Source organism: Aspergillus aculeatinus (assembly GCF_003184765.1).
Source record: "Aspergillus aculeatinus CBS 121060 unplaced genomic scaffold BO66scaffold_68, whole genome shotgun sequence".
Classification (NCBI taxonomy): domain Eukaryota; kingdom Fungi; phylum Ascomycota; class Eurotiomycetes; order Eurotiales; family Aspergillaceae; genus Aspergillus; species Aspergillus aculeatinus.
Window position 1 is genome coordinate 20,964 of NW_020291537.1, and position 23,899 is coordinate 44,862.

General features: G+C 52.1%; 7 protein-coding genes across 7 annotated transcripts; 4 read left to right on the forward strand and 3 right to left on the reverse strand.

Moving 5' to 3' along the window:
- Nucleotides 1–1,264: 1,264 nt before the first annotated feature.
- BO66DRAFT_475273 (uncharacterized protein) lies at nt 1,265–3,752 on the forward strand. Its single transcript, XM_025653216.1, has 2 exons — nt 1,265–2,231; nt 2,303–3,752. Exons 1-2 carry the CDS (start codon nt 1,357–1,359, stop codon nt 3,693–3,695), a joined length of 2,268 nt encoding a protein of 755 aa, XP_025498898.1. The 5' UTR covers nt 1,265–1,356; the 3' UTR covers nt 3,696–3,752.
- A 712-nt stretch (nt 3,753–4,464) lies between these two features.
- On the reverse strand, nt 4,465–5,166 carry BO66DRAFT_217236 (uncharacterized protein). The gene is made up of 2 exons (XM_025642643.1): nt 4,864–5,166; nt 4,465–4,791 (listed from the first exon to the last, which is right to left on the reverse strand). Exons 1-2 carry the CDS (start codon nt 4,975–4,977, stop codon nt 4,474–4,476), a joined length of 432 nt encoding a protein of 143 aa, XP_025498899.1. The 5' UTR covers nt 4,978–5,166; the 3' UTR covers nt 4,465–4,473.
- A 4,729-nt stretch (nt 5,167–9,895) lies between these two features.
- facB (C6 transcription factor FacB/Cat8) lies at nt 9,896–13,472 on the forward strand. Its single transcript, XM_025653217.1, has 5 exons — nt 9,896–10,803; nt 10,893–11,206; nt 11,264–11,544; nt 11,600–11,957; nt 12,015–13,472. The coding sequence occupies exons 1-5, from the start codon at nt 10,317–10,319 to the stop codon at nt 13,164–13,166; spliced, it is 2,592 nt and encodes an 863-aa protein (XP_025498900.1). The 5' UTR covers nt 9,896–10,316; the 3' UTR covers nt 13,167–13,472.
- Nucleotides 13,473–15,688: 2,216 nt separating this feature from the next.
- tktA (transketolase tktA) lies at nt 15,689–18,667 on the forward strand. Its single transcript, XM_025646084.1, has 7 exons — nt 15,689–15,958; nt 16,070–16,134; nt 16,241–16,383; nt 16,461–16,545; nt 16,607–16,901; nt 16,977–18,340; nt 18,397–18,667. Exons 2-7 carry the CDS (start codon nt 16,081–16,083, stop codon nt 18,508–18,510), a joined length of 2,055 nt encoding a protein of 684 aa, XP_025498901.1. The 5' UTR covers nt 15,689–15,958; nt 16,070–16,080; the 3' UTR covers nt 18,511–18,667.
- Nucleotides 18,668–18,805: 138 nt separating this feature from the next.
- On the reverse strand, nt 18,806–20,685 carry BO66DRAFT_395696 (spermidine synthase). Its single transcript, XM_025648277.1, has 5 exons — nt 20,490–20,685; nt 20,091–20,271; nt 19,845–19,992; nt 19,546–19,783; nt 18,806–19,274 (listed from the first exon to the last, which is right to left on the reverse strand). Exons 1-5 carry the CDS (start codon nt 20,518–20,520, stop codon nt 18,997–18,999), a joined length of 876 nt encoding a protein of 291 aa, XP_025498902.1. The 5' UTR covers nt 20,521–20,685; the 3' UTR covers nt 18,806–18,996.
- Nucleotides 20,686–21,525: 840 nt separating this feature from the next.
- Nucleotides 21,526–22,385, reverse strand: BO66DRAFT_395700 (ubiquinol--cytochrome-c reductase subunit 8). Its single transcript, XM_025648278.1, has 4 exons — nt 22,281–22,385; nt 21,888–22,103; nt 21,696–21,856; nt 21,526–21,598 (listed from the first exon to the last, which is right to left on the reverse strand). Exons 2-4 carry the CDS (start codon nt 22,041–22,043, stop codon nt 21,544–21,546), a joined length of 372 nt encoding a protein of 123 aa, XP_025498903.1. The 5' UTR covers nt 22,044–22,103; nt 22,281–22,385; the 3' UTR covers nt 21,526–21,543.
- Nucleotides 22,386–22,527: 142 nt separating this feature from the next.
- Nucleotides 22,528–23,782, forward strand: phb1 (prohibitin subunit PHB1). The gene is made up of 2 exons (XM_025644977.1): nt 22,528–22,941; nt 23,017–23,782. Exons 1-2 carry the CDS (start codon nt 22,630–22,632, stop codon nt 23,533–23,535), a joined length of 831 nt encoding a protein of 276 aa, XP_025498904.1. The 5' UTR covers nt 22,528–22,629; the 3' UTR covers nt 23,536–23,782.
- The last annotated feature ends 117 nt before the right edge of the window (nt 23,783–23,899 follow it).

The window sequence follows — 23,899 nt, forward strand, 5'->3', positions numbered from 1 at the left end:
CTGCAAGAGAGCAGCCTCAGGGAACCACACTACCAAGCGCGCTGAGGGCTCTGCCTGGGTGAAATCGAGCTCCATAGCAGCGAAAGTCCTCTCGCCCTGGCTGGAATAGGTCTCAGGTGAATGAAAACGCGAGCCAACCACAATGTCTTTGTTAGGAGTAGTCTCGTCAATGCCAATGAGACGGTCAACCCACTCATCAAATTTGTAGGCGAGCTCGACCTAGGGCTCATCGAGCTAGGTTTGCTTGACGTGCCACACTGTTCCGTTGAGGGTGGAAGAGGTCAAGAGGATATTCCCGTTGGGGCGAACTGCAAAGTTATCCACCCAGGTTCCATTTGGCCAGTGGCATAGGAGGCATTCAGGCAAAGGGATAGATAGACCCGACTGTCGCATTTGATGTTGTCAAGGTGTCGCGTGGAATGATGGCCGCGAGGGATCGCGATGCAGCCACAAGGCCCAGTAACATAGATGAGATAATGGAACGCATGATGATTGGCAACAAATGGTTATGCAGAGAGCATGAGGCAACATGGAGTCCTAGCAGGGAGGGTGCATGACTCGTTCATATATTGATATGCCCACTATGTTCGTGGCACAAAATTTCTTATGTATCACTAGACTTGTCAATTTACGCAAAGAAGAGCTGACATCCATTGTTCGATAGTCAACTTTGGAAAAGGTGGTTCAAGACGTATAACGGCGTTTGAAGGCGAAGACCACACCCATATCCTAAAGGCGTGGATGACAATGCTCTTGAAGCAGCATCTATCGCGCAGTGTCTGAGCATGAACATGGTCAAGGAGGCTCTGGGCATCTTGCAAGGGGAAGAAACCAGGTTCAACTGAAGCGCGAGCTACACTGGGTCTACGTCTGGTGCATGGAATATCTTCAGACTCAGCCTAATGCGCACTTATTGCGACGCTTCGCCTCGTCCGGACTGCATTATGTTCTCATGATGGATCGATATCTCGAGCGCGTTCGAGACAACATCCGATTCCCCATCGCTGGAGCCTATGATCTCTGACCCCCTCGCACTGACATTTAATTCCCTCCTAGCTGGTACCCTCAACTGTGTGGCTTGCATGTCTTGAATCTCCGTGACTTTAATTAGGGTTACTCGGCCGAAGACGGGGCAAGACGGAGTTTTTTTCAAAAGCGGAAAGCGGAAAGCGGAAAGCAGTGAAGACGGAGATAAGCGGGAATTTGCCGTCATCTCTACTCCTCTTTCTTACTCTCACTCTTCCACATACTCAGTTCATTCCTGCAGCTTCTTTCGCTCTTTCAAATTGCTCCATGCTGTGACATTCTGTGGCATGCTGCTGTACTTCTTAGATCACAGCTCGGTGTCTGTCCCGCATGCCGAGCCAGCAGCAACCGGCCCAGCCGCGTCGACGCCGCAGACCCGCCCTGGCCTGCCGGGAATGTCGTCGTCGAAAGATCAAGTGTGACCATAAAACTCCATGCGCACAATGTCGGCGTTATGGAACCTCATGTCTCTATACAGCTTATAGCTTCTCGTCACATGGCTCCCCATTTGGCTCTGCACCTAATACCAATGCGAGTCTACCACCACCACCACCCCCCTCTCTGCCTCCAACAACAACAACAACCAACGTTCCCAGGGAAGCCCTTCAGCTTCCTGGTCAACATTTCTTCAAGATCGGGGCTTCTGCGTCTCTATTAGCTGCAGCACCTGCAGTACCTCCAGCACCTGATGCTCATGCTAGGTCAGTCTCTTCCTCAACTGATGGACCCACATTGCATGAGCTTGTGCACCGTGTGCAGAAGCTCGAAGAACTCGCCGTCACAGGAACCCGTCTCACCAATAGTGCCACTCTTCATGTCCCGTCAGATTCTGGTATAGAGTCCTCCCGCTCCCATCCATCTCCTGCAGGGACACAGGAGTGGCAGTCCGTCCTCAACAAATCTAGGGACTGGGGGCGAAGTCGTTGGATGGGCGCCGCCGATGAGTTCAAGGCGATCATTGCGTGTTATAGTGAGATTATGAACAAGCCAGTAGATATCACGCAAATATCATCTCCCAGTTCCGAAGCCTCAATCTTGGTCTCCCAGGCGGGGGACTTTTTGCGCAGATGCAAGAACCGGGCAAGGACCATTAAGATTGGTCGCCCTTCTCGAGGCGTTCTGCCTGCAGGACTTGCGTCGGTTCCTCCTGCTCGCGAGACGGCAGATTCCATGGTCGAGCTGTATCTCTCCACTTTTGAATCAGCGTACGTATCACCGCAATCTTGACCTCGACCAACCCATAAGAAATCGTTACTGAAGGCGATGGTGCAAGCAGGCAGCGAATACTTCATATTCCCACTTTTCGGGCAGAATACCGCAGGTATTGGAATGAACCGGAAGGCATTACACCAACTTTACGCCTGAAAGTTCTCCTGGTCATTGGCATAGGCTCAAGCTTGTATGACCATGGAGACAGAGCTGCGGCCCTCCAAAATATGGACCGCGTACAACATTGGATATATGCAGCTCAGACCTGGCTTGCAGGGCCCCTCGAGAAAGATAGACTGGACATTTCAGGTTTGCAAATATCTTGCTTGACAATCCTCGCACGCCAACTGTTTTCCATCGGAGGAGATACGATCTGGATCTCGATGGGATCTATGGTTCACGCTGCCATGCAGATAGGACTACACCGTGACCCGAAACATCTCCCGACGAAGTCAGTGCTCGAGTCCGAAGTGCGACGTCGGTTGTGGTACACCATTCTCGAGTTTGTTGTTCAGGCATCCCTCGACTCGTGGATGCCTCCACGAATCTCGTTCGATGAATTCGATACTGAGCCACCTTCCAATTTCAATGACAATCAGCTGAACGAGTCGGCGGCTCAACCCATACCGCAAGAAAGAGTCACAGAGACTTCAATTCAGCTAGCCTTAATCCGATCGCTGCCCATCCGTCTTCGGATTGTCAATCTTCTGAGTGGTCTTCACTCGGAGCACTCCTATGAGCAAGTACTAGCCCTCAGTTCGGAATTGACAGACGCACTTCAAGGGTGTAATCACCCGTCCTTCGCAGCTTTTCATCGGAATCTCCTAGACTATCTCGTCCGTCGATTCATGATCCCGTTGCATTACTACTTCAGCAACCAGGCGCGCAGTAGCCCGCTGTTCCACTACTCACTAAAGCTCAGTCTTGATGCGGCTCTCGCGCTTGTCTCACCAGAACCAGATCCACTCTTCGCACGGCTGATGGCGACGGGGGGAGGGCTTTTCCGAGAGGGGATACGTTGTGCTACCTCGGCGATCAGCCTCGAACTTCTCGCGCACGCGGAAACCCAGCGACTCAATGGTACGCTCTATCGGACTCGCCAGTACCGGGAGTTTCTCAAGCAAGTGGTGCGCGATCTGATCGCTCTGTCTGAAGATCGGATTCGTCAAGGTGAAACGAATGTCAAGAACCACATGTTCCTCCGCATGATTCTTGCCCAGGTCGAAGCTGTTGAAACAGGCAAGGCAGTGGAGATAGAGGTGGCGCGGGCGGCCAGGGACAGTCTGGAGCTTTGCAACACTATGCTACAAACTAGGGAGCATGGCGACTCGATCTTATCACCAGATTTTACGGCTATTGCGGCGATGGAGTTCGACGGCACCCAGGGACTGGAGTTGGGGCCTGATTTTGATTGGGAGTCCTTTTTTCCAGACGTTGCCTCAAATCAGTGGATTGGATGATGGTGAGACAATCCCGTAGACTCAAGCGATGGTTGCATTAGATGTTGAGATATGGAGTGGTTGGAAATAACTCAGTAGTAGCTAATAGACCGGAGCGCTGGGGATCCCTCACCCCACTGCACAGACAGCCGCGTATCTTCCTTTCCAGCGGGGCCAATTCACCTGTGCGGGGAAAGCTCTCGCGATGATGCAATTGCGAATGCTGATCGGGTGTGTGTGGCTCTACGGTTCGACGATCTGGCGTTTGCGCCCGGAGAGGATGGGGGGTTGTTTTGGACGGAGGCAAGAGAGAGACTGTGACCTTGTGGATACCACCTTTGAACATGATGTTTGACCCAGCGGAAACGAGAAACGATGGAGGGGGAAAGGGTGTTGGGCCATTTTGCTGAGGGGACAATTGCAGATGAAACAACTACGGAGTAACTGCAGGCAGCTATTTGTACACTGTACGTGGTTTCACACTTTACCGGCGCGAGACCGACCAGTTTTGGACGGTTTCCCACTTTCCAGTAATGGTACTACTTTTTAAACAAGTTTTACAATAGAGATGATGAGATACGGGTAACTCCCGTCACGTCGGATCAGGAACGTTTCTGCAAGCGTAGATCTATCGGCTGTCCCAACGTAGAAGATTCTTTACTACACATTTAGGATGGATTTGAGGAAGTATTGCTCTCGGAGACCGTGATCATTCATTAAAAGTGCTCATTCGTTATAGTACATGCTTTAAAAAGGAAAAAAAAAAAGGCTTTTCGATGTAGCAGTAGCATCGAGGTATTTACCGGGCAAGGGCATCCTTGGGCAGACCGTCGAGGTTGTCCTTACCCTGGCGGCCGACGTCGCTGCCGGGCTGTGTGTTCTGGTGCAGCTCCGATCCATCGACGCGGACGCTGCTGCTGGCGGTGGCGGGCTCCCGCAGGGCGCTGTTGTTCTCGCCGGAGACGGGGCCCTCCCGACCGCCCGAGCCGACGTTGACGGTTCTCTGATCGGCGGAGTTCCAGTCGCTGGCGACGGGGGGCTGGTCAGGCAGGGGCAGGTTGGCCTTGGTCTGCTCGATCTGTTCGCCCTTGTTGGCGTTGTTCTGGTCGACGATGGACTGTTGTCGATGAGAGGTTAGGAACTGGGCCAGAGGTATGTATAGAAGCAATCAGTGGTGGTCCCTCCTTACCTTCATAGCGGAAACATTGGAGTTGGCAGGGGTCTGGCCAGCATGGGCGTGGGAGGCGTGAGACTCAGGCTTGCGGATGTCCTGCTGGGTGGTGTGGAAGGTAGTGTCGGCCATTGTGATTGTGGAGATGAGGTTGTTTGGAGGTGCTAAAGTTTGGAGGATGGAGATTGTGGATGGAATTGACTGTTTGGAGGTTGGACTGGTTGTGAGTTGATTGTGTTCTGAGATGAAGAAGCAAAAGTTCCGAGAGGCAACAAGCAGCTTTTAATATGTTGTCTTTGAGCAGGGTTTAGTGGGTGGTGATGGTGGTTGATGGCCGGTGACGTTAACGATGTCGACGTCATAAGGGCCGAGCTCTCCTTGGTTCGCCTTGCACACAACCCAGTCTGGGAACACACAACGCTCAATTTTCCCGACTCAACTGCAACCTGAGCAAGTGTCCACTTTTGCATTATGGAGCCGCTGTGAGCGAATGATTGTCGGTTTCTTTGAATCAGTGATCGAATACTCCCTGCCTGGATTTGATCTGTCCACCTACGATTCTTAGCCTGGTAGCAGCAGTTGGCAACCATAATCGGAGTAGGAATCTGTGGTTCCTGGGGACCAAATTCCGCGCTTTTCTTCTTTCTTCTCTGCTTGAAGTCGAGACTGACTTGCCATCGATTGAACTGAGGTCATCGAAGATGCCAAGTCCCTGGATGGGCAGGATCATCATATCAATGATGCCATCTTCAGACAAATCACCCTGCCCACCCTGGAGATCTCACCACTTCGCCATCGACCCCTGAATCTTCGATAGCCACTTGCTATGGCAGTATCCACACTTGGGTATACCCTCTTGCACTTCGACGTCTATTCGTGACGTACCTGTCTGCGGCCAGGGGCTCAGCCTTCGCGATGATGAGTTCCATCAACTAAGCATGAGATTATGGGCAAGTATCGCGGAGCACAATTCTCCGACCAGCCTCGACAATCTAGGCAAAGCATCATGCCTTTCACATCATTCCTCGATGACGAATGAATGAATGAACGAATGATGGCCATCATGGCAGTGGCCCTTTGACCGATATAGCACCAACATGTGCCCTCTTTGACACGCTTCGAGAGAAGTCAGCTGTAAATTGCTTGATTCGGCACATTTGTTACGACTCCTTATCGCCATAACTCAGGCCATCGGTGACTTGAAAGTCATCTTCGAATCAAGCCTTTTCCAAAGCATGGGTGGGGCTTCTCAAGCTGTGGTTATCGTCGACCCCGCAACTTGAATGGCCGGCCTCTAGATTTTGGGTCAATGCAGGAAAGCGGTGTCTTCTCCGCAGTATTCGATGTGATTGTGACCGCCATATAAGTCAAGAGAAGTGATTTTCAGCTTGATGCCAACGTCTCAGTCATGTGAGTCTAGTACGAAGTATTGTCGGCTTCGGAGTTGTAAGACGATCCATGTGAAGTCTAACTCGGTGCCGCGTTCGCATTGGAAGATAAAATTCTCATGAAAGGCGGCGGAGAAAGGCGGTTATGGTGCAGCAAGATTGATATCGCCATAGCTTCCTTCTTTCGGTTGGCTTGACCGGCTGTCTTTATCGCTCGGTGGTCGCGATAAAGGTGCATCCCCGATAGCCAGCCGGTGGATAGTCAGTCCGCTTTATAGGCTCGGCGTAGCAGATGCGCATGTGGTTAGTCCCCATCCAAATTGGCCTGGCGAGGGGCCTTCCAGGCTTTCAATGCGCCAGGCCTTTTTTGGTTGGCACGAACTCAAACCGCGCTCACAATGTTGAATCTTTGGACATCACTAGTAGATACTTTAGATACGTGAATGTGGCTAGATATAGCAACAGATTGTGTCGAGCGAGATTGCCAGGATACAGTACACGGAGTCCTAGGAGTGCTAGTGCTATCAAGGACTTAGAGCTCCTATCATAATCAGATGAAGTAAAATTCACAGAGTCATATGGTTGAGAGTCGGTTGCGACGAGGTACAGTACATAACCATGTGACAACCACAGCCTGATTCGGAGTAAGCGAAGATCCATTTAAGCGATGTCATGTGAGCTTTACGCAATCGAGTACGCATTCTAAAGGAGTACTCAGCACGGAGTATATGTGTGTCTAATTTAATGTATAGCTACAGCATCCTACAACTAGGGTTCATTGGTTATGAGCGGCAAAATGTGATGATTATGAACTTTTCAGCTACATGTCCCCGGCTCTATATATCTCAGCCTGTTTGGGGCGACAACAATGAGCGAGCGCTCGGTTACTGCAACACAGATCAAATAAACCTTGAAATAATAGTATATTTATCAAGTACAGAAGAACTGACACCGATCAATCAACATCAGTTGACATATGGCACTGAATCTTACCCTTGACCTTACCCCTGCGATGTCGGCGGTCATTCGATATGGCACAAGGGATCTGAGCCGTGAATCGGAGAAAACCGAGCCTGACTCATTTTGCCTCCTGAACCTTGAGCTTTTGTCCATTGAGACTGAGCCCTATGATGAGCCGATTAATGGTGAGACATTGGAGGCTCGACTGGTTGTGATTGCTTTGAACGGAAGCACCAGGCGTCTTTGAACAAAAACTCCCGAGAACGCCCTCACAAGTACTCCTTCGGTTGGCGATGAATGATGCAATCACTCGTGGGAAACAACAGTGTGGAGCGAATCATACGCACTAGGAACTACATATTTAAGGTGAGAGATGTATAACACAACAAAGGAATACGAGCCATGCATCGAGATTTACCCCATGTTTTTGAACGACGCAGCCGTGGGCCCCCGAGAGATGGCATGATCGAAGGCGAGACCCGAAACGTGGGTGCGGGATCTGAGTTTGCGTCTTTACCCACCGCGGGGAGGAAGATCCTTCAGTCCTGAAATACTGGCGATTGACTGGTTTACCCCAGCCGGGGAAATCCCGCCAAGATCACCGCGCCTGGATGTCCCGATGGTTCAGGCAATGTGCAACAAGGATATCCATTCGAACCACGCTCTCGTTGCCTCTGAGACTACGCTATGACGTTCTTTCAACCAAGTGAGCGTTCTCTACTTGACTTTAAGGGAGTTCTGACGAAGTCGAGCCGGTTCGACAGTCTCGTATAACCGAAGGATGCAAGATCTGACCGGACAAACGAGAGATTGGGCAGAGTGGCATAGATGTGTGCGTGTAGCCCTTGCTAAACCTTGTTTATACAATTTCCAATAGTTCACGGCCCAACCATTTAGAGATGAGGGGCTGGGCTGAGCCTTGCAGCTCGCTCTAGCAGCATCATTTTTTAGTATAGTGACTAGTCGCTTTTACCGTTGATGAAACGACAGCTCTCTTCTTTGACACATTCAGAAATTGAATGCTCAAGGCAGGGCTAGTACCCTAATCATGGCAGGCTGGTTTTTCGAACTCGGAGCAGTCAACGCGCGGCTCAGTACGTTCCAGTTCTTGTAACTTGCTACCAGATTTGCGAGACCAAACTCTCGCCTCCACTTCTGTGATTTTCTCGGCGAACACTCGGGCATGCTTGTCTATCAGTGGATCACCTGAGTTACATAAACCGACTGGTCAGCCTCTTTATGCTTGAGACGCCAGCTATGAGTATTGTCCCCCACTCGCTCAGCAAGAAGAGCCAGGAACATGGAATGGTCCATCTACTCAAGTACATCAGCGAGGCTTTGCACCTGGAATAGAGTTTAATTTCCCCGCGATACTCCAACCTCGAACATGGGAGACATCAGCGTGGCAATTGATGTATGATGTCTGGAAGTTCAGACTTCGGTGTGTATTGGAGGGTACCAAGGGACTCCGATGCAGGAGGAGAGGAACCCAGCCAATGAGCCCACGGAAATAATTCGGTCATCGGTCAACAGTCGGGATTACCCCTTCTCCAAGTGGGCAATTTCTCTGGTCGGACAGTAATCTTGGTTTCAGGATTCGTAGCAATGATTACCATTGTCATGCCGCTTTTCTCCATCGACTTCGTGACTGTAATACGGATGAGCCAAGATCACCATCAGGCTGACTGCCGGTCAGGAAATTGCGGGGGAGCCGGCGACCTAGTTCACACGCTTACGGAGACAGCGTATCTATCTGTATTGAAGGGACCCTTGGAGCAAAGCGGCAATTCAGACAGACCTTCATCTCCATTCTCCAGTCTAATCCAGTATATCAGACTAGCTCCGGTGGAATCCGGAGAGCTTCTCTGGCTCGGAGTGCTGATGATCTCCAAGAACCGAACCGCTCTCGAGATCAACTAGTGTCGGTCCAGGCTGGACAGTGTACATATTCCCGATAGGGATAAGCCTGTACACAGTAGCATGAAGATATGACCTGGGCAGGATGCATGACGATAGGATTCAATAATCCACTGCACTGATATTGATCTCACGATATACAGAGCAAATCGTATCAGGTCTGTAGCTCTTGCGTCTACATCTCACCAGTCATTCGTTCGTTTGGTATCAATCGGACCGGGTGAGGAGGGTCGTCCTCATGCATCGCTAGAATCGCCCTGCACTCGCCCTACATTAGTGGCGGATTATCCTTAGGGCCGCCCTCCGTTAGCGGAAAGGCGCCTGCAGTTGCAGGGATGGCGTTTGATTCTGTGATAAAGTAGGCTGTCAGATTGCCAGGAGGTTATGTACGTCGCCAACTTGGGAGGGGTCGTTCGTTGCTATGAAGCATATGATTGAACCAGCGATAACTACTGATAGTTAACTATGGCTTGCGCGATGGGAAAAGATAATATATCAGGACAACAGCACAGATTGAACATCCTCGGCAGGATCAGCTGCGAACCCGCTGCCAGCCAGCTGCCGAGGAACCTCCTGCCTTCCATCCTCGAGTTATGCTCATTCTCTCCTCCTACACCAGAATTACACGGGGCAGGTAACAACAATACATAAAGTACCTCAACTTTACGGTCCATGGTTCAATAGAATTGCCTGCCCAGTGTCTGCTGAGCGAATGAACGCTGTAAGCCAGATCTTCCCATTGGGCACGATCCCAGCGCATGACTCCACACCTCACAGCCCCACCTGGCCCCCCTTTTGAGTCCCGACGGCACTCTGGAACCGTCAACTGTAAACTACGACTCTCACTGCGGATGGTTAACTTAACTCCCGTCCCCAACACCAAAAACCTGTGGCTCCTAGTCTTATTTGGTGCCTCTCGCTCTCTTTTTTCCAACCCCCTCCCCCCTCTCTCCACGCTTTCCGCCACTTCTCTCTGTCACCTTTTACATATTTCGACATTTAAAGACCCCACTCGTGGTGTTGTCCACATCTCGTCAATATCCCCTCTCTGGGAAATACATCTAGTTCGACATTATCGCCATCTATCCTATCTAGGTCTCGTTTCTGTACCAACGCTAGTCATTGTGTCGTGCTTATCTGCGCGCACCCGAGACGACCAATAGTTGAAACCATTCGCAGGCAGATGCGCCGGAGCATCCCGCCAAAATGCCTGGAATTCTTCCGATGAAAGTGATCAAGGTCGGCAACGGCGCCCAGAGTCGTATTGCCCAGGCCTGTGATCGATGCCGAAGCAAGAAGATCCGTTGTGACGGCGTCCGACCGTGTTGCACTCAATGCGCCAACGTTGGCTTCGAGTGCAAAACGAGCGATAAATTGAGTCGTCGCGCTTTCCCTCGCGGCTACACCGAATCCTTGGAGGAACGAGTACGCGCGCTGGAGTCGGAAGTCCGGGATCTCAAGAACCTGCTGGATGAGAAGGACGAAAAGATCGATGTGCTCTCTCGAATCCATTCCTTCTCAACATCGTCACAAGCAAAGGCCAATACTGCGGCCCGATCCCCGTTAGCACCGGTGAAGCACGGCCAACCCGCTATCGAAGAAGGAGTAATCCGAGTTCGGCAATTACCGCAGTCGCAGGACGCAAATGAGTCCACCGTCTGCGCGGGTGTCTCGAGCACTCAAGGTTATGTTGGTATGTTTGCGCCACCTTGCATCCTGGGGTAGAACTGTGCCTGGTGGTCGAAGTTGGCTTGCGGACGCATATCGCTAACTTTGGTCCAGACGCCTTTGTCAACAAGCTTTCCGACCAAAATCGACTTCCTCCGAATTTCTCGATCAGGGCGCTGATTGCGGCCCCTCCTTCCATATCCCGCTCACGTATTGATCAAACGCTGAAGACGGCGCCTCGGCTTGTCTCGGATCAACTTATCAACATCTTCTTCCAGGAATGGGCCCCTCTGTATCCGGTTGTTCATCGCCCTACCATCCTTAAGGCCTACGAGCAGTATTTATCGGGCACAGAGTCGTTACGCGACAACAAACACAACCTCACCCAGCTGAACCTAATTTTCGGAATAGCTGCCCTTGCTTCTGCTGTAAGTTCAACCAGGTCAAGAAAGCAATGGCCGTCAATGAGACTAACTCCACCATAGTCGAGAACCAACCAGGATCCCTCATTCTTTGAAGATAACTGGTCGCCGATGCTCGAATCCATTTCCAACGACATTTCTATCCACACCCTGCAATGCTATGTCCTTGCGCAAATGTACTGTATGGCAAAGGGCGACTATTCGAGCCTTGGGTCATATAGAGGATTTGCTGTCAACCTTTGTCATCAATTGAGACTTCACCAGAGTCAGAAACGCTTTGTTTCAAATCCTCTTGTGGCGGAGACTCGGAAAAAGGTGTTCTGGTGTCAATACGTCCTTGATCGGTAAGTCTCGTGTATACCATACCGCCTCTCAGAATGCACTTTTAACATAAAGCAGGTTCACTGCGGCTTTAACCGGTCTTCCTGTCGTCTTACGCGAGCAAGATATCAAAACCGAATACCCCGAGGACATTGATGATGAGAACGTCACTGAAACAGGCTTCCTGCCCACGCTTCCTGGCGAGACGACTCGCATTTCCAGTTCGATTGCGTTGTTTGCAGCTTCGAGAGTGCTGAACAAAGCTTTGGAGGATGTTTATCCTGGCGATGGCGATTATGATATCTCCTTGCCCAAGATGCGCTTGGTCGCAGAGCAGCTTGATGAATGGGTGAAGGGTCTGCCCGCTCATCTTCGCCTTGAGTTCACACAGGACAAACCCAGCACGAATGTCACGAGCAGCCGATCGCCGCTTCTGGTAAGTTTACTTGACAAGACCCAAAACGACTACAGGACGTTACTGACATGTGCTCAGTCGCTTGTCTACTATTTCATCCGCTCTTTGATCCATCGGCCTGCCGTCTGCTTCGGGGAAGACTGCGTTCGATCGCCTTCGCTCCTCGTCATCTCTGACTCGGCCAAGCATATAATTCAGATCTTACAGTTACTTGATGAGCGACGCCTGTGCCTTTCTCTCAGCTTCAACCGGAAAGAGTTGATCTTTGCTACTGGCCTCAACTTCCTGTGGCAGAACTTGAACCTGAAACATGATAGCAAACTTGCGAAGGAGAGCCAGAAGTGGATTACAACTGTCGTTGATCAGCTGGAAACCGAGTCGTCCCCTGTTGCCGCGGAGTTCAACGCACTGGCTCGAGTTATGGTATCCCTGGATAGTCATCAGCACGGCTCTTCGGTTGGACCTTCGGATATGTCCCCTCCAGCTCAGAAGCCCCTGAAGTCTCCCAAGAAACAGCTTCAGTCTTGGAAAGCACGCCTGACTGGTCACTCGAGTCCGTCGCAGACAGAAAAGCAGGATTCTTCATCTCGACGTGCCACAATCTCTGGCGCGAGTACTCATCCCAACGCACGCCATATCCGGTCCTCTAGCTGGGCAAGTCTACCTTTGGACAATGTACATGCGCCTCCGATGCTTGCCGAGAAGGCTTACCATCGCTCTGCTTCCATGGCTTTCGATAGCAGTCACGCTCTATCGAGCTCTGCGCCTTCGGATGCGGCGGCGGGCCCCATCACAGTGTCGGACTGGGAGTTCGTGCTGAGTGACATGGACCGGGGCTATTCGAATATCTTTACCGGAATTTATGGTGGTAGAGAATGTGGCGAGGATAGCGGACCGTTCGCTTCCATCACTGCCGAATATGCCCCAAAGCCCGACCACAATACAATGTCGCGTAGCGAGCTGCAAGGATTATCGCCAGAGGCGTGGTCCGCTAGTAGCAACAGCGATCTGCAACAGGGCCAAGAGGCTGCGGCGCAGAGCGTTCTTAGCTACTCCGACGAGAGCATGGCAAGCCCGGGCGATGGGATCCCTTACAACGATGTTCACTTGTCGCCTGAGGAGCACGCCAACCTTCTGGACCCGTTTCATGGTATCATGGTTCCTGGTGTGGATGACGAAGTCCACGATTTCGGGCTTATCAATGGTTGGGATCGACGGCTGGCCGTTTGATCTGTCCCTGGCACAGGGCTACCGCTGTTACGATTTACATGAATGATTCTGTTATGCTTTTTGGTTGTCAAGCGGGGTGCGCTATGGTAATGGGAGTCACCTGTATATAGTGGTCGGACTTTTCTTTAATTCTTTTTCTTTTGGTGATACCTGGATAGTTGCACGAAATGTAAGCTGCTGCTTCTGTACTGCTCTGGTATTCTTCGATCATAGGCAAGCATGGCGATGTCTGATGTGAAGTAATAGTGTGCTGTAAAAGTTACTTCTTACTTGTATACTAGTTAGTTTCCATCAACTGTGTTCTAGAAGCCGAAAGGTATTCAGCTGTACGGGGCACGTTGCAACTTGATTGGCTACGAGGTTCATACAATATACTGTGTAGTATTTTTGTCAAGGGTCCAAATGTATAGCTAGTATCGTATTTGGTCTTCTGTCTGAAGATAGTCCGAGGTGCTAGTACATCCCCTCAACAGTTCCAACCATTCCGCACCGACGTCGACATAGTTCCAATGCGCTTCTCTATTAATGAGATCAGTCGGTGCTTGAACTCGACCTTTCAGCGCTCCCCATCTCGATTTTTTGGAGCTATTACTTATAAGGTACCATCCTGAAACTACCCTTTCCAGACCGGTTCCACCTTCTAATCCCGAGATATGGTTTTCCAGCTCGCGGCGACCGGACGATCAACCCGTCGCGCGGCTTCTTGTTAATCCACAAGGATTACTTGCTGGCTATGTTCCGGTGATCTATACGATATCTATATTCAACTAGGCTGTAAGACCGGCTGCACTGATGATAGTGATACAGACCTCGTGTAGAGGCCCCGCAAGACCACTTTGTTATTAAGACTCTCCGCGATAAGTAAATCCGGTCCAGAGCGTTGGTGTACTGTACCTTGTACCTTGACGACGGTCGCGATCCGACCCGCTGGCAACTGGACGACGGTATTAGGGTCCTTCGGCGTCGGCGCATCGCAACCAAAGTATAGCTCCGTGACCAGTTCAAAACGTGCTGCATCATGACTATTAACGATGAGGAACGACCGTTCTGCTCGTCGGAGAAATTGTGGTGGTGCACGGCGCAATCTCATCACATCCAGAGACCGGCATGCCGCTATTGTTCCGTCCGGCTGATAACTACCTAGTTAGTTAACGGTATGTGTAGTTAGGCATGTTAGTTAGTTGACTTAGTCAAGCTGACCGTTGTGGCCCGTGTTCTGCAGTCTGCCGCGCTGACAGGCGAGGAGGGTTCACTCAGCACTCCGGCTAGAAACTAGAAACCAAACCCCTCTGGACTCTTGGAGAGATCGTCAACAAAGGAAAAATTTCAGTAAGGTCAGATGATGAGCTGGACTATGGCTTCTAGAAGCCCTTCTTATTATCAATCAGCCGACTAACGGAATTACTGCCGGAGAAATTCAATGAGAATGATTGTTATGAATTATGATGGATGGGGTGGAGGGGGGGGGGAAGGGTTGCGCGGAGCAGCGTCCTCCGGACCCAGCGGACAGAGGCACTCCGGGCGATGGTTCCGGAAAATTGCTGCGTTGGGAACTTTCCGCTGACTTGTGCAGTAACTGACTAGTGAGTGGACGGGTCGGGGAACGGAAACATGAATCCTTGAGTTTATGTCCGATTTGCGGTCGGTAGGACGGGGTACTGGATGTACTTCTCATCGGGTTTAATGGGGAGTATTGGTCTGCAGGATAAGTGCCAACTCAGTCGGAAAAGGTCCAGGTGTGTTAGATTGATAGGTGTGGAAGCCATGCTGGTTGAGCTGGTTGAGATAGAGGGAGGGGCTGCTGCTGCTTTACCGTCGCATTATTAGGCTGTTTACAGCTTCCCTTTGCTAGCTTGTGGAAAGCTATCTCGCTGCTTTGCTGAGCAAGGAACAATGCCTACTGCTGCTGCTGCTGCTATTACTAGTATGGTTAAAGCTCGTATAAGAGTAATGAGATGGGGGAGGAACTGCATTGCTGTTCGGCAATGGATACGGGTTAATCTGAGTCCCTCTCGGTTTCATGCAATTGCGTACCTTGGTGGCCTGAGGCATCAATATTGGGTGAATGCATCATTCATCATTCATTCTCCGTGTTTCTCTCCCGGTGCTGCTCTCCTACCCGGACGTCATTGATATGAAAAAAATCATCTCGTCCATCACAACCACAGCTGCCCTGTCCCATGAACCGCCCAGTGTCATTGCCATTGCCATTGCCATTGCCATTGCTTCCAGTGTAGCTGGAGCTCCACCTCATGTCATTGATGATTATGATTATGGAATTCTCAGTAAGACTCGTACAGATATCATCACATTGATGAGGGCTCCCCCCCCCTCCTTCCAGAGCAGCCGGTGAGGATTGGCCCCACTACAGACATCATTGCCACCCCACCTTCCCAGTTCGATCTCCCCCCCCCCCCCCCCCCCCCCCCCCCCCCCCCCCCCCCCCCCCCCCCCCCCCCCCCCCCCCCCCCCCCCCCCCCCTCCAAACTTCCTCACCCACCCTGCACTGCAGTTCAACCCCCCTCCCTCCCTCCTCAATGCCCGGCCGGGCGTTGTTCCTCCTCCATCCCACGCCGCCCCTCGTCTCGCTTTTCCCTTTTCCCCAATCTCTTCATCTTATTCTTCTTCTTCTTCTTCTTCTTCTTCTTCTTCTTCCTCTTCCTCCTCTTCTCTCTTCCCTCCTCGTGTTTCTTTCCCCTCTTCCATCTCGTGTTGATCTAACCTATTTGATTGTTGGTACGATCATCATCAAAAAAATAAATTCCTACTTCACATAGACAGAGTTTAATATAGTATGTCCTTCCCCTCATATACTCTCTCCTCCCCTCCCCTCCCTTGACTGCAACAGTCTTGATCTCTCTTTCACAAAGGTTGCTTCTTGCTTACCATTCGTTTGACTTCAGATACCGCAATCATGGGCTACAGCGACGTTGATCAATTGGCTATCAACACCATCCGTCTGTTGGCGGTAAGCATTTTCCTCTCCCTGTGACAATTCTTGACGAAAGCAGCGCAATGCATTCCCTCGGAGCAGATATTTCTTTGTGTCGAGCAACCAGCTAATCGCCGTGTAGGTTGATGCCACCTTCAAGGCCAACTCCGGTCACCCCGGTGCCCCCATGGGCATGGCCCCCGTGTCTCACGTTCTCTTCAACAAGTTCATGACCTTCAACCCCCAGAACCCCGACTTCCCCAACCGTGATCGCTTTGTTCTCTCGTAAGCTTGACCTGGCGTGCAGCACGCCGTCCAATCTCCCCCCCCCGCACTCGCTCAACTGACACCCTGCCACACAGCAACGGCCACGGCTGCATGCTCCAATATGCTCTCCTTCACTTGTTCGGCTACAAGGTCTCCATGGATGACCTGAAGAACTTCAGAGTAAGCACTCTCCTAGTCTGAAGCGTCTCGCTTTCAGATTCTAATAATGGCGCCCATCTAGCAAATCGACAGCATCACCCCTGGTCACCCCGAGGCCCACGACACCCCCGGTGTCGAGGTCACCACGGGCCCTCTGGGTCAGGGTTTCGCCAACGCTGTTGGTTTGGCCATTGCCCAGAAGCACTCCGCTGGTGTCTTCAACAAGCCCGGCTACGAGCTGTTCAACAACCACACCTTCTGCTTCTTCGGTGATGGCTGCGCTATGGAGGGTATTGCCAGCGAGGCTGCCTCCATGGCCGGTCACTTGAAGCTTGGCAACCTGATTGCCATCTACGATGACAACCACATCTCCATCGGTATGGCCTATTCTTCAGCCTGGCTCTGAGGCGACCGTCTTGAATTCGACAGACCACTGACCGTGATTGTTGCAGATGGTGACACCAAGTGCGCCTTTACTGAGGACGTTACCAAGCGTTTCGAGGCCTACGGATGGCACACCGTCTGGGTCAAGGACGGTGACAACGACCTTGATGCCATTGAGGCTGCCATCCGCGAAGCCAAGAGCGTCACCGACAAGCCCTCCGTCATCCGTTTGACCACTACCATTGGTTTCGGCTCCAAGCTCCAGGGTACCGGTGGTGTCCACGGCAACCCCTTGAAGGCTGACGACATCGAGAGTGTCAAGCAGCGTTTCGGCTTCGACCCCAAGCAGAGCTTCGTCGTTCCTCAGGAAGTCTATGACCTCTACCACAAGCACGCCGCTGAGGGCGCCGCCGCGGAGCAGGAGTGGAACAAGCTCTTCGAGAAGTATGCTTCCGAGTACAAGTCCGAGCACGCTGAGCTCACCCGCCGTCTCTCCGGCAAGCTTGCCGAGGGCTGGGAGAAGAGCCTGCCCACCTACAAGCCCTCCGACCCTGCCGTGGCTACCCGTAAGCTTTCCGAGGCTGTCCTTGAGCAGATCCACGACGTTGTCCCCGAGCTCCTGTCTGGCTCTGCCGACTTGACTGGCTCCAACAACACTCGCTGGAAGAACGCTGTCGACTTCCAGCCCCCTGAGTACAACATCGGTGACTGGTCCGGTCGTTACCTCCGCTACGGTGTCCGTGAGCACGCCATGGCTGCTGTCATGAACGGTCTCGCTGCCTACGGCACTGTCATCCCCGCCGGTGGTACCTTCCTCAACTTCGTCTCCTACGCCGCCGGTGCCGTCCGCCTCTCTGCCCTCTCTCGCGTTCGCGCCATCCACGTCGCTACCCACGACTCCATCGGTCTGGGTGAGGACGGCCCCACTCACCAGCCTATCGAGACTCTTGCCCACTTCCGTGCTCTGCCCAACTGCATGGTCTGGCGCCCGGCTGATGGTAACGAGACCAGCGCTGCCTACTACTCTGCCCTGACCTCCAAGCACACCCCCAGCATTCTGGCTCTCACCCGTCAGAACCTCCCCCACCTCGAGAACTCCACCATCGAGAACGCTCTCAAGGGTGCTTACGTTGCCGTTGACGCTCCCGACGCTGCCGTCACCCTTATCTCCACTGGTTCCGAGGTCAGCATCTGTATCGAGGCTGCCACCTACCTCAAGGAGAAGCACGGCATTGCTGCCCGTGTCGTCTCCGTTCCCTGCTTCGAGGTCTTCGACGCCCAGGACAAGTCCTACAGACTCCAGGTCCTTCCCGATGGTATCCCCATCCTCTCCGTCGAGGCCCTCACCACCATGGGTTGGGAGCGCTACTCTCACGAGCAGTTCGGTCTCAACCGCTTCGGTGCCTCTGGTCCTTACAAGGAGGTCTACGCCGTAAGTCTTACCCCAGTTTCCTGCTCGAATGTTTCGTCACTAATCCATTTCTACAGAAATTCGAGTTCACTCCCGAGGGCATCAGCAAGCGCGCCATCGCCACCATTGACTTCTACAAGGGCCACAAGGTGCGCTCGCCCATCAACCGTGCTTTCCAGCAGATTCTGTAGACGGCTTGTTTTAGCGACGTGATGACTTGTTACCTATATTTTCATGTTTATGGTTCTCATGGACGATGTTGATCCTAGGGCCTAGATGGCCCCTCAGGAGAAGTCCTATTTAACGAATGTCGTTTTAAGATAAAATGCACGATTTTCTATTTTGGTTACTTGAGGGTGTTGATGTAGTAGGATTCGTTCTGTCAAGCCCATGTAGATTAAAATCGTATGGTATAAGCCGGTCGGTTGAACCCTTCCCAATTGGGTCGTGTTCAGAGCTCCGACTCAACGAACATGAGCGACATTGCTTATATCAGTTTCTACTCGAGTGCATATTGCTAAGTACCATGTCGGATAAAGATAATGAAGGGAAAAATCTTTTGGTTATATTCATCATCGTCAGATCATTCATCGATTATCATCCGCCCTAGGCGCCTCAAGACCGGAGGCCACAGATCCCAAAACAAGATAGAAGAATGAAACAAAAGTTTAAGTAATCTAGTTGAGAGCCTTGCGGGCGAAGTTGGGCAGGACGAAGCTGGCGCGGTGGATGTCCTGGTTGTAGTAGCGGCAGAGACGCTCCTCCTCCTCGCGGGTCCAGGAGCGGACGGGCTCCTTGACGTTGCGGGTGGCATCCTTGCAGCAGACCATGAAGCCGATCTGGCCGGAGGGGTAGGTGGGGATGGTGGTGTAGGCGTACTCGGCGACGGGGAAGACCTCCTTGCAGGCCTTCTTGAGGTCGGTGATCAGGGACAGGTGGAGCCACTGGTTCTCGGCTGTAGTCGGATAATTTGGTTAGCTTTCAAAGGGGTTTGAAATTGTAGAGTGAATCGAGAAATGATGGAGTATGCAAATGGAGCGGAAGGGGGGAAGAGACGAAAGGGGTACATGTAACAGGATAGGGGGAAGAAAAGAGAATGAGAGAAATAATGAGATGTACTGAGAGAGACAAGAAACAAGAGAGCGGAGACAAAAGGGGTAGGGTAAGAGAGGAGACCGGGCATGTGAAAGTGGGCAGATGAGAGCAAAGTAAAGGCGACGAACAACCTTGTGTGGTGATGACACCGCCCTCGCGCAGCGCATCGCGGAGGAGCTCGAAGTAAGGCTTCTGGAAGAGGCTCTCGGCGGGACCCTCGGGATCGGAGCTGTCGGTGATGATGACGTCGAACTCGTTCTGGCGCTGCTTGAGGAACTCGAAGCCATCGCCAACGTGGACCTTGACGTTGGGGTGCTGGAAGCCGATGCTCATGCCGGGGAGGTACTTCTTGGAGACACGGATGACGGCCTAGAACTGCATGAGCTGGAACGTCCCCCTCTCATGGGAAGGTTGTATTGGTTGTCTGTACCTCATCGATGTCGCACAGAATGGCCTCCTCAACGGTCTCGTGCTTGACGACCTCACGGAGGACACCACCGTCACCACCGCCGATGACGAGGACTTTCTTGGGGTTGGGGTGGGAGTTCATGGCCAGGTGGGTGATCATCTCCTGGTAGCTATAATCGATTCAAGGTCAGTCCTGTAAGTGAAACCTGCCTTATAGAAGAGTGGGCTGCAAGGTAACACAGAGACAAAGTATGGAGGCCGGACGTACGAGAACTCATCGCGCTCGGTGCACTGGATGACGTTGTCGAGAACGAGAACAGTGCCGTAGTCGCTGCTCTCGAAGACGAGAACGTCCTGGTACTTGGACTTCTCGTGGTGGAGAATCTGGTTAACCTTCAGGTTCATGGCCTGGCCAGGCCACATGTTGGACTGCTCGGAGAACCAGCCATCTGCAGAGCGCAAGAGGTTAGCGATGATGGGGCATTTCTAGTCATTATACCTTGACACGAGGATTTTGATTGAGGTAGTAGGTGCACTGTCAAGTCAGCCCGAGCTTGCCTGGTCCATTGAGAGGTATCCAAGGACTGGTTTGGGAAGAGTCCCAACATAGGCGAGGTGGGGTAACTGAGCAGTGATGGAGGGGTGGTGGTGGTGCGAAAGAACTTGCCCTTGATAGTGGGGTGAGTGATGTCGCTCATGGTGACGGATTGAGAAGTACGCGAAAGATGCGAACGAGAGAAAACAAAAGCACGAAGGGGAGAAGGTGAGTGAGGGAGTGAAGAGAACCGAAAAAGAAGAGAGGAAGAGGAAGAGGAAGAAGAAGAAGAAGAGGGACGGCAGAAAGACAAGAAGAAAGACGAGCGCATGCGGAGTGGGGGGTTTTCCAAATCCAGCGAGGGAAGAAAAAAAATAATGGAGGGGAAGTGCTGTCTGGACTGGTAAGTTAGTGGTAACTTCGAGTACTCCTCCGTATGTCAAGTGAAACTTGCTGTGGAAGTTGAGTCCACTAAAACTAAATTTACTAGTACGTAAGATATTGGGCGTAATTGACTGTACCCGTTCGCCGTTTTCCTAGCCTTTGCTTCCCAAATTCTCTCTTCATTGACCCGTTTTGGTCATTTTTTGGGATCAAGCTACAATACATTACCTTGATCATTTCTTGGGGAACAGCTTAAGAGTTGTAAATGAGACCTGGATAAGAAAGCAGACATTCCACTCTGACATTGACCATTGTGTAAGAGATTCCATTCCGTACCCATCACGAACAATGGCCGTCTCAGGCCTGTGCGCTGCTGCTGTTGGGGAAAAGGTAGTAGAACATGCCCTTTAGGCACTTGGGCAGCAGCATCCTCACGGCCAAAGCGACAAGATACACTCCAATCGATGCATAGCTCAAGGGGTGTGTAAGACATGAGATTATTCGAAGTGCATTATCGTAGAACAGAGAAGGTCAATCAGCGCAGGGCAATGGCCGGACACTACGATTGGTCAAGGTCGCCTGGATCTGGAATCCATCCGACCTATCTAAACGCATCCATTACAGATCATGGATACAACCCCCCACGCTTGAACTACTCATAGGCACTCATAGGCAAAGCGGCACACGCAACACAACCGATTGCTTCTAGTTACTGTACATCGCAATCACCAAACAAATTCCTGCATTCTTCCTGGGCTACATTTCTTCCCCGTAGTGATCCCCTTGGTATCGCACGTTACATTTACTCCTCACCACCCTCGAGAAGGCGGCCAGGCTTGGAGTTGAGGTACTCGTTACTAAGAAGAAGTTCAGTGTCAGCTTCTAATCATCCAGTCGCTGCAAAGGCGCGCATCAAGTAGAAATTCCCCGTGGACGGGTAGAGGGAATGCATACCGCTCAATAGCCCAGTTCATGAGGGCGTAGGCGGCAATGAAGGGAGGAGCGACGTAGAGGACCTGGTGTCTGAATCTGCGGAAGGTGTTGAAGATAGCGGCGTGACCGGCACCGGCGAGAGGGCGCTGACGGTTGGGAGAGAGGGAGTAGGAGGTGATACGCTGGGGAGTAGGGCAGCCTGGAATGATTCACGGTCAGCCACACCATTGTCGGCGGGTCGAGGCGACATCGCTTGTAATCGTCATCTTGAGCAGCATCCAGCATCGATTGGGGCCTGATCATCTGCGAATGAGGCATGCCATATTCCCAATCCAGGGTATGGTTGCCGCCCCAGGACGTTGTCTGCATCATCACGCTCGGAGAGAGGGTTCAAGAGACATACCGAGGTCACCCCACGTGCCGAGGAAACTAAAGCGACCACACATTAGCGAATGTTCCTGAGTATCAATGCATCTCTTTTCGTCGTCTATTCCATTGGGACAGGCTGGGCTCGAGGAGTTCCATAGACAAGGGCCGCACGATAGCCGTGCTCCGGAAAAGCTAGGGATCGCGGTGAGGGCACCAGCCGCAGAGGAAAGAACTCACATTCCGTTCTTAGGATCGAGATGACCACCCATTGTGAAAGTATGCGACGAGTTTCAAGGTATTAAGAAACGCGGAGTGGAAAAGAAGATAGGACGAAGGTAAGGCAGAACAGAACAGAAGGGGAAGAAAGTCGAGGTTGGCTTTCGGACCGAAACGGGCGAAGGTCGAAGTCGAACGAGACCGCCCAGCACTAGTCCCGATCAGGACAGTCTGCGAAAAGCCTCCCGCGACATCATCTCCTCACATCCATTATTCAGTGCAGCGGGAATTGAATACCTCGTCGAAACTTAATAGCTTCCATCTTGCTGCACCCCTCCCGTTTCTCGCTCCCAACAACACACCACCCACCATGTCGAACCGCTTCTTGTTCACATACGGAGCTCCCTTTGTGGGATTCTGGCTCCTCGGAGAATCCCTCTACGATGTCCGTGGCGGAACCCGCGCCGTCATCTTCGACCGGTTGTCCGGTGTGCAGGAGAAGGTCGTGAACGAAGGCACACACTTCCTCATCCCCTGGTTGCAGAAGGCGATCATCTACGATGTCCGCACCAAGCCCCGCCATATCTCGACCACCACCGGAAGTAAAGACTTGCAGATGGTCAGCTTGACCCTGCGAGTCCTGCACCGTCCTGATGTCCCGAAGCTGCCGGTGATCTACCAGGTTCGCAATCACCCCCCGACCCCCCAGTATCTTGTTGACGCCTTTCTGACCACTGCACTGTTTTTCTTTGGATAGTCATACGGTACCGATTACGACGAGCGTGTGCTGCCCTCTATCGGAAACGAAGTCCTCAAGGCCATCGTGGCCCAGTTCGATGCCGCCGAATTGATCACCCAGCGCGAGGCCGTCTCCAACCGCATCCGCACGGACCTGATGAAGCGGGCGGCCCAGTTCAACATCGCCCTGGAGGACGTCTCCATCACCCACATGACCTTCGGCAAGGAGTTCACGCGCGCCGTCGAGCAGAAGCAGATCGCGCAGCAGGATGCCGAACGGGCTCGCTTCATCGTCGAGCGCGCCGAGCAGGAGCGCCAGGCCAACGTTATCCGCGCGGAGGGTGAGGCCGAGAGTGCCGATATCATCAGCAAGGCCGTCGCCAAGGCTGGCAGCGGGCTGATCGAGATCCGTCGTATCGAGGCGAGCAAGGAGATCGCCAACACGCTGGCCAGCAACCCCAACGTGACATACCTGCCGGGTAACGACGGCAAGGAAGGTGGCAAGAACACAAGCCTTCTGCTGGGTCTGAGGAACTAAAGACAGAAGTGGAAACCGATATGTAGTTCTGTTTGTCTGCCTAATTGTTTTTTCTTTTCCCCTTTTGACCCGGATGGATCTCTCGGGCGTGCATGATCTCCCTGGCGAAACTGATGTTGTTTGGTGTCTTCCCCTTCCTCTTCCTGTTTGACATACACCACCTTTCTTATCTCTTGTAGCAATAACATACACATTCTTCTCTCTCCCTCAATTCTCCAGATCCGTTATCATCCAAGCATACACTCTTACAGTCCTGCGGACCAAGTCTTCACCAAAAGCACACCGTAACATTCCGCATATATTATCCAAGAAACCGTAAACAACAAAGAAAACCAACGGCCAAAACAGCAAGATATATAACGCA

Bases quoted from the DNA above. Each gene is read 5' to 3' on its own strand.
- phb1 (XM_025644977.1), top strand. From the start codon at position 22,630: ATGTCGAACCGCTTCTTGTTCACATACGGAGCTCCCTTTGTGGGATTC. The intron at 22,942-23,016 runs GTTCGCAATCAC...TTCTTTGGATAG, and splicing joins AGCTGCCGGTGATCTACCAG to TCATACGGTACCGATTACGA.
- BO66DRAFT_395696 (XM_025648277.1), bottom strand. From the start codon at position 20,520: ATGAGCGACATCACTCACCCCACTATCAAGG. The intron at 19,993-20,090 runs GTACGTCCGGCC...AATCGATTATAG, and splicing joins ACCGAGCGCGATGAGTTCTC to CTACCAGGAGATGATCACCC. The intron at 19,275-19,545 runs GTTGTTCGTCGC...ATCCGACTACAG, and splicing joins CGGTGTCATCACCACACAAG to CCGAGAACCAGTGGCTCCAC.
- BO66DRAFT_217236 (XM_025642643.1), bottom strand. From the start codon at position 4,977: ATGGCCGACACTACCTTCCACACCACCCAGCAGGACATCCGCAAGCCT. The intron at 4,792-4,863 runs GTAAGGAGGGAC...CATCGACAACAG, and splicing joins CCAATGTTTCCGCTATGAAG to TCCATCGTCGACCAGAACAA.
- BO66DRAFT_475273 (XM_025653216.1), top strand. From the start codon at position 1,357: ATGCCGAGCCAGCAGCAACCGGCCCAGCCGCGTCGACGCCGCAGACCC. The intron at 2,232-2,302 runs GTACGTATCACC...TGGTGCAAGCAG, and splicing joins CTCTCCACTTTTGAATCAGC to GCAGCGAATACTTCATATTC.
- BO66DRAFT_395700 (XM_025648278.1), bottom strand. From the start codon at position 22,043: ATGCAGACAACGTCCTGGGGCGGCAACCATACCCTGGATTGGGAATAT. The intron at 21,857-21,887 runs GTGAATCATTCC...CCTACTCCCCAG, and splicing joins CGACAATGGTGTGGCTGACC to CGTATCACCTCCTACTCCCT. The intron at 21,599-21,695 runs GTATGCATTCCC...ACTTCTTCTTAG, and splicing joins ATGAACTGGGCTATTGAGCG to TAACGAGTACCTCAACTCCA.
- facB (XM_025653217.1), top strand. From the start codon at position 10,317: ATGCCTGGAATTCTTCCGATGAAAGTGATCAAGGTCGGCAACGGCGCC. The intron at 10,804-10,892 runs GTATGTTTGCGC...ACTTTGGTCCAG, and splicing joins GAGCACTCAAGGTTATGTTG to ACGCCTTTGTCAACAAGCTT. The intron at 11,545-11,599 runs GTAAGTCTCGTG...AACATAAAGCAG, and splicing joins TGTCAATACGTCCTTGATCG to GTTCACTGCGGCTTTAACCG.
- tktA (XM_025646084.1), top strand. From the start codon at position 16,081: ATGGGCTACAGCGACGTTGATCAATTGGCTATCAACACCATCCGTCTG. The intron at 16,135-16,240 runs GTAAGCATTTTC...ATCGCCGTGTAG, and splicing joins ACACCATCCGTCTGTTGGCG to GTTGATGCCACCTTCAAGGC. The intron at 16,902-16,976 runs GTATGGCCTATT...TGATTGTTGCAG, and splicing joins TGACAACCACATCTCCATCG to ATGGTGACACCAAGTGCGCC.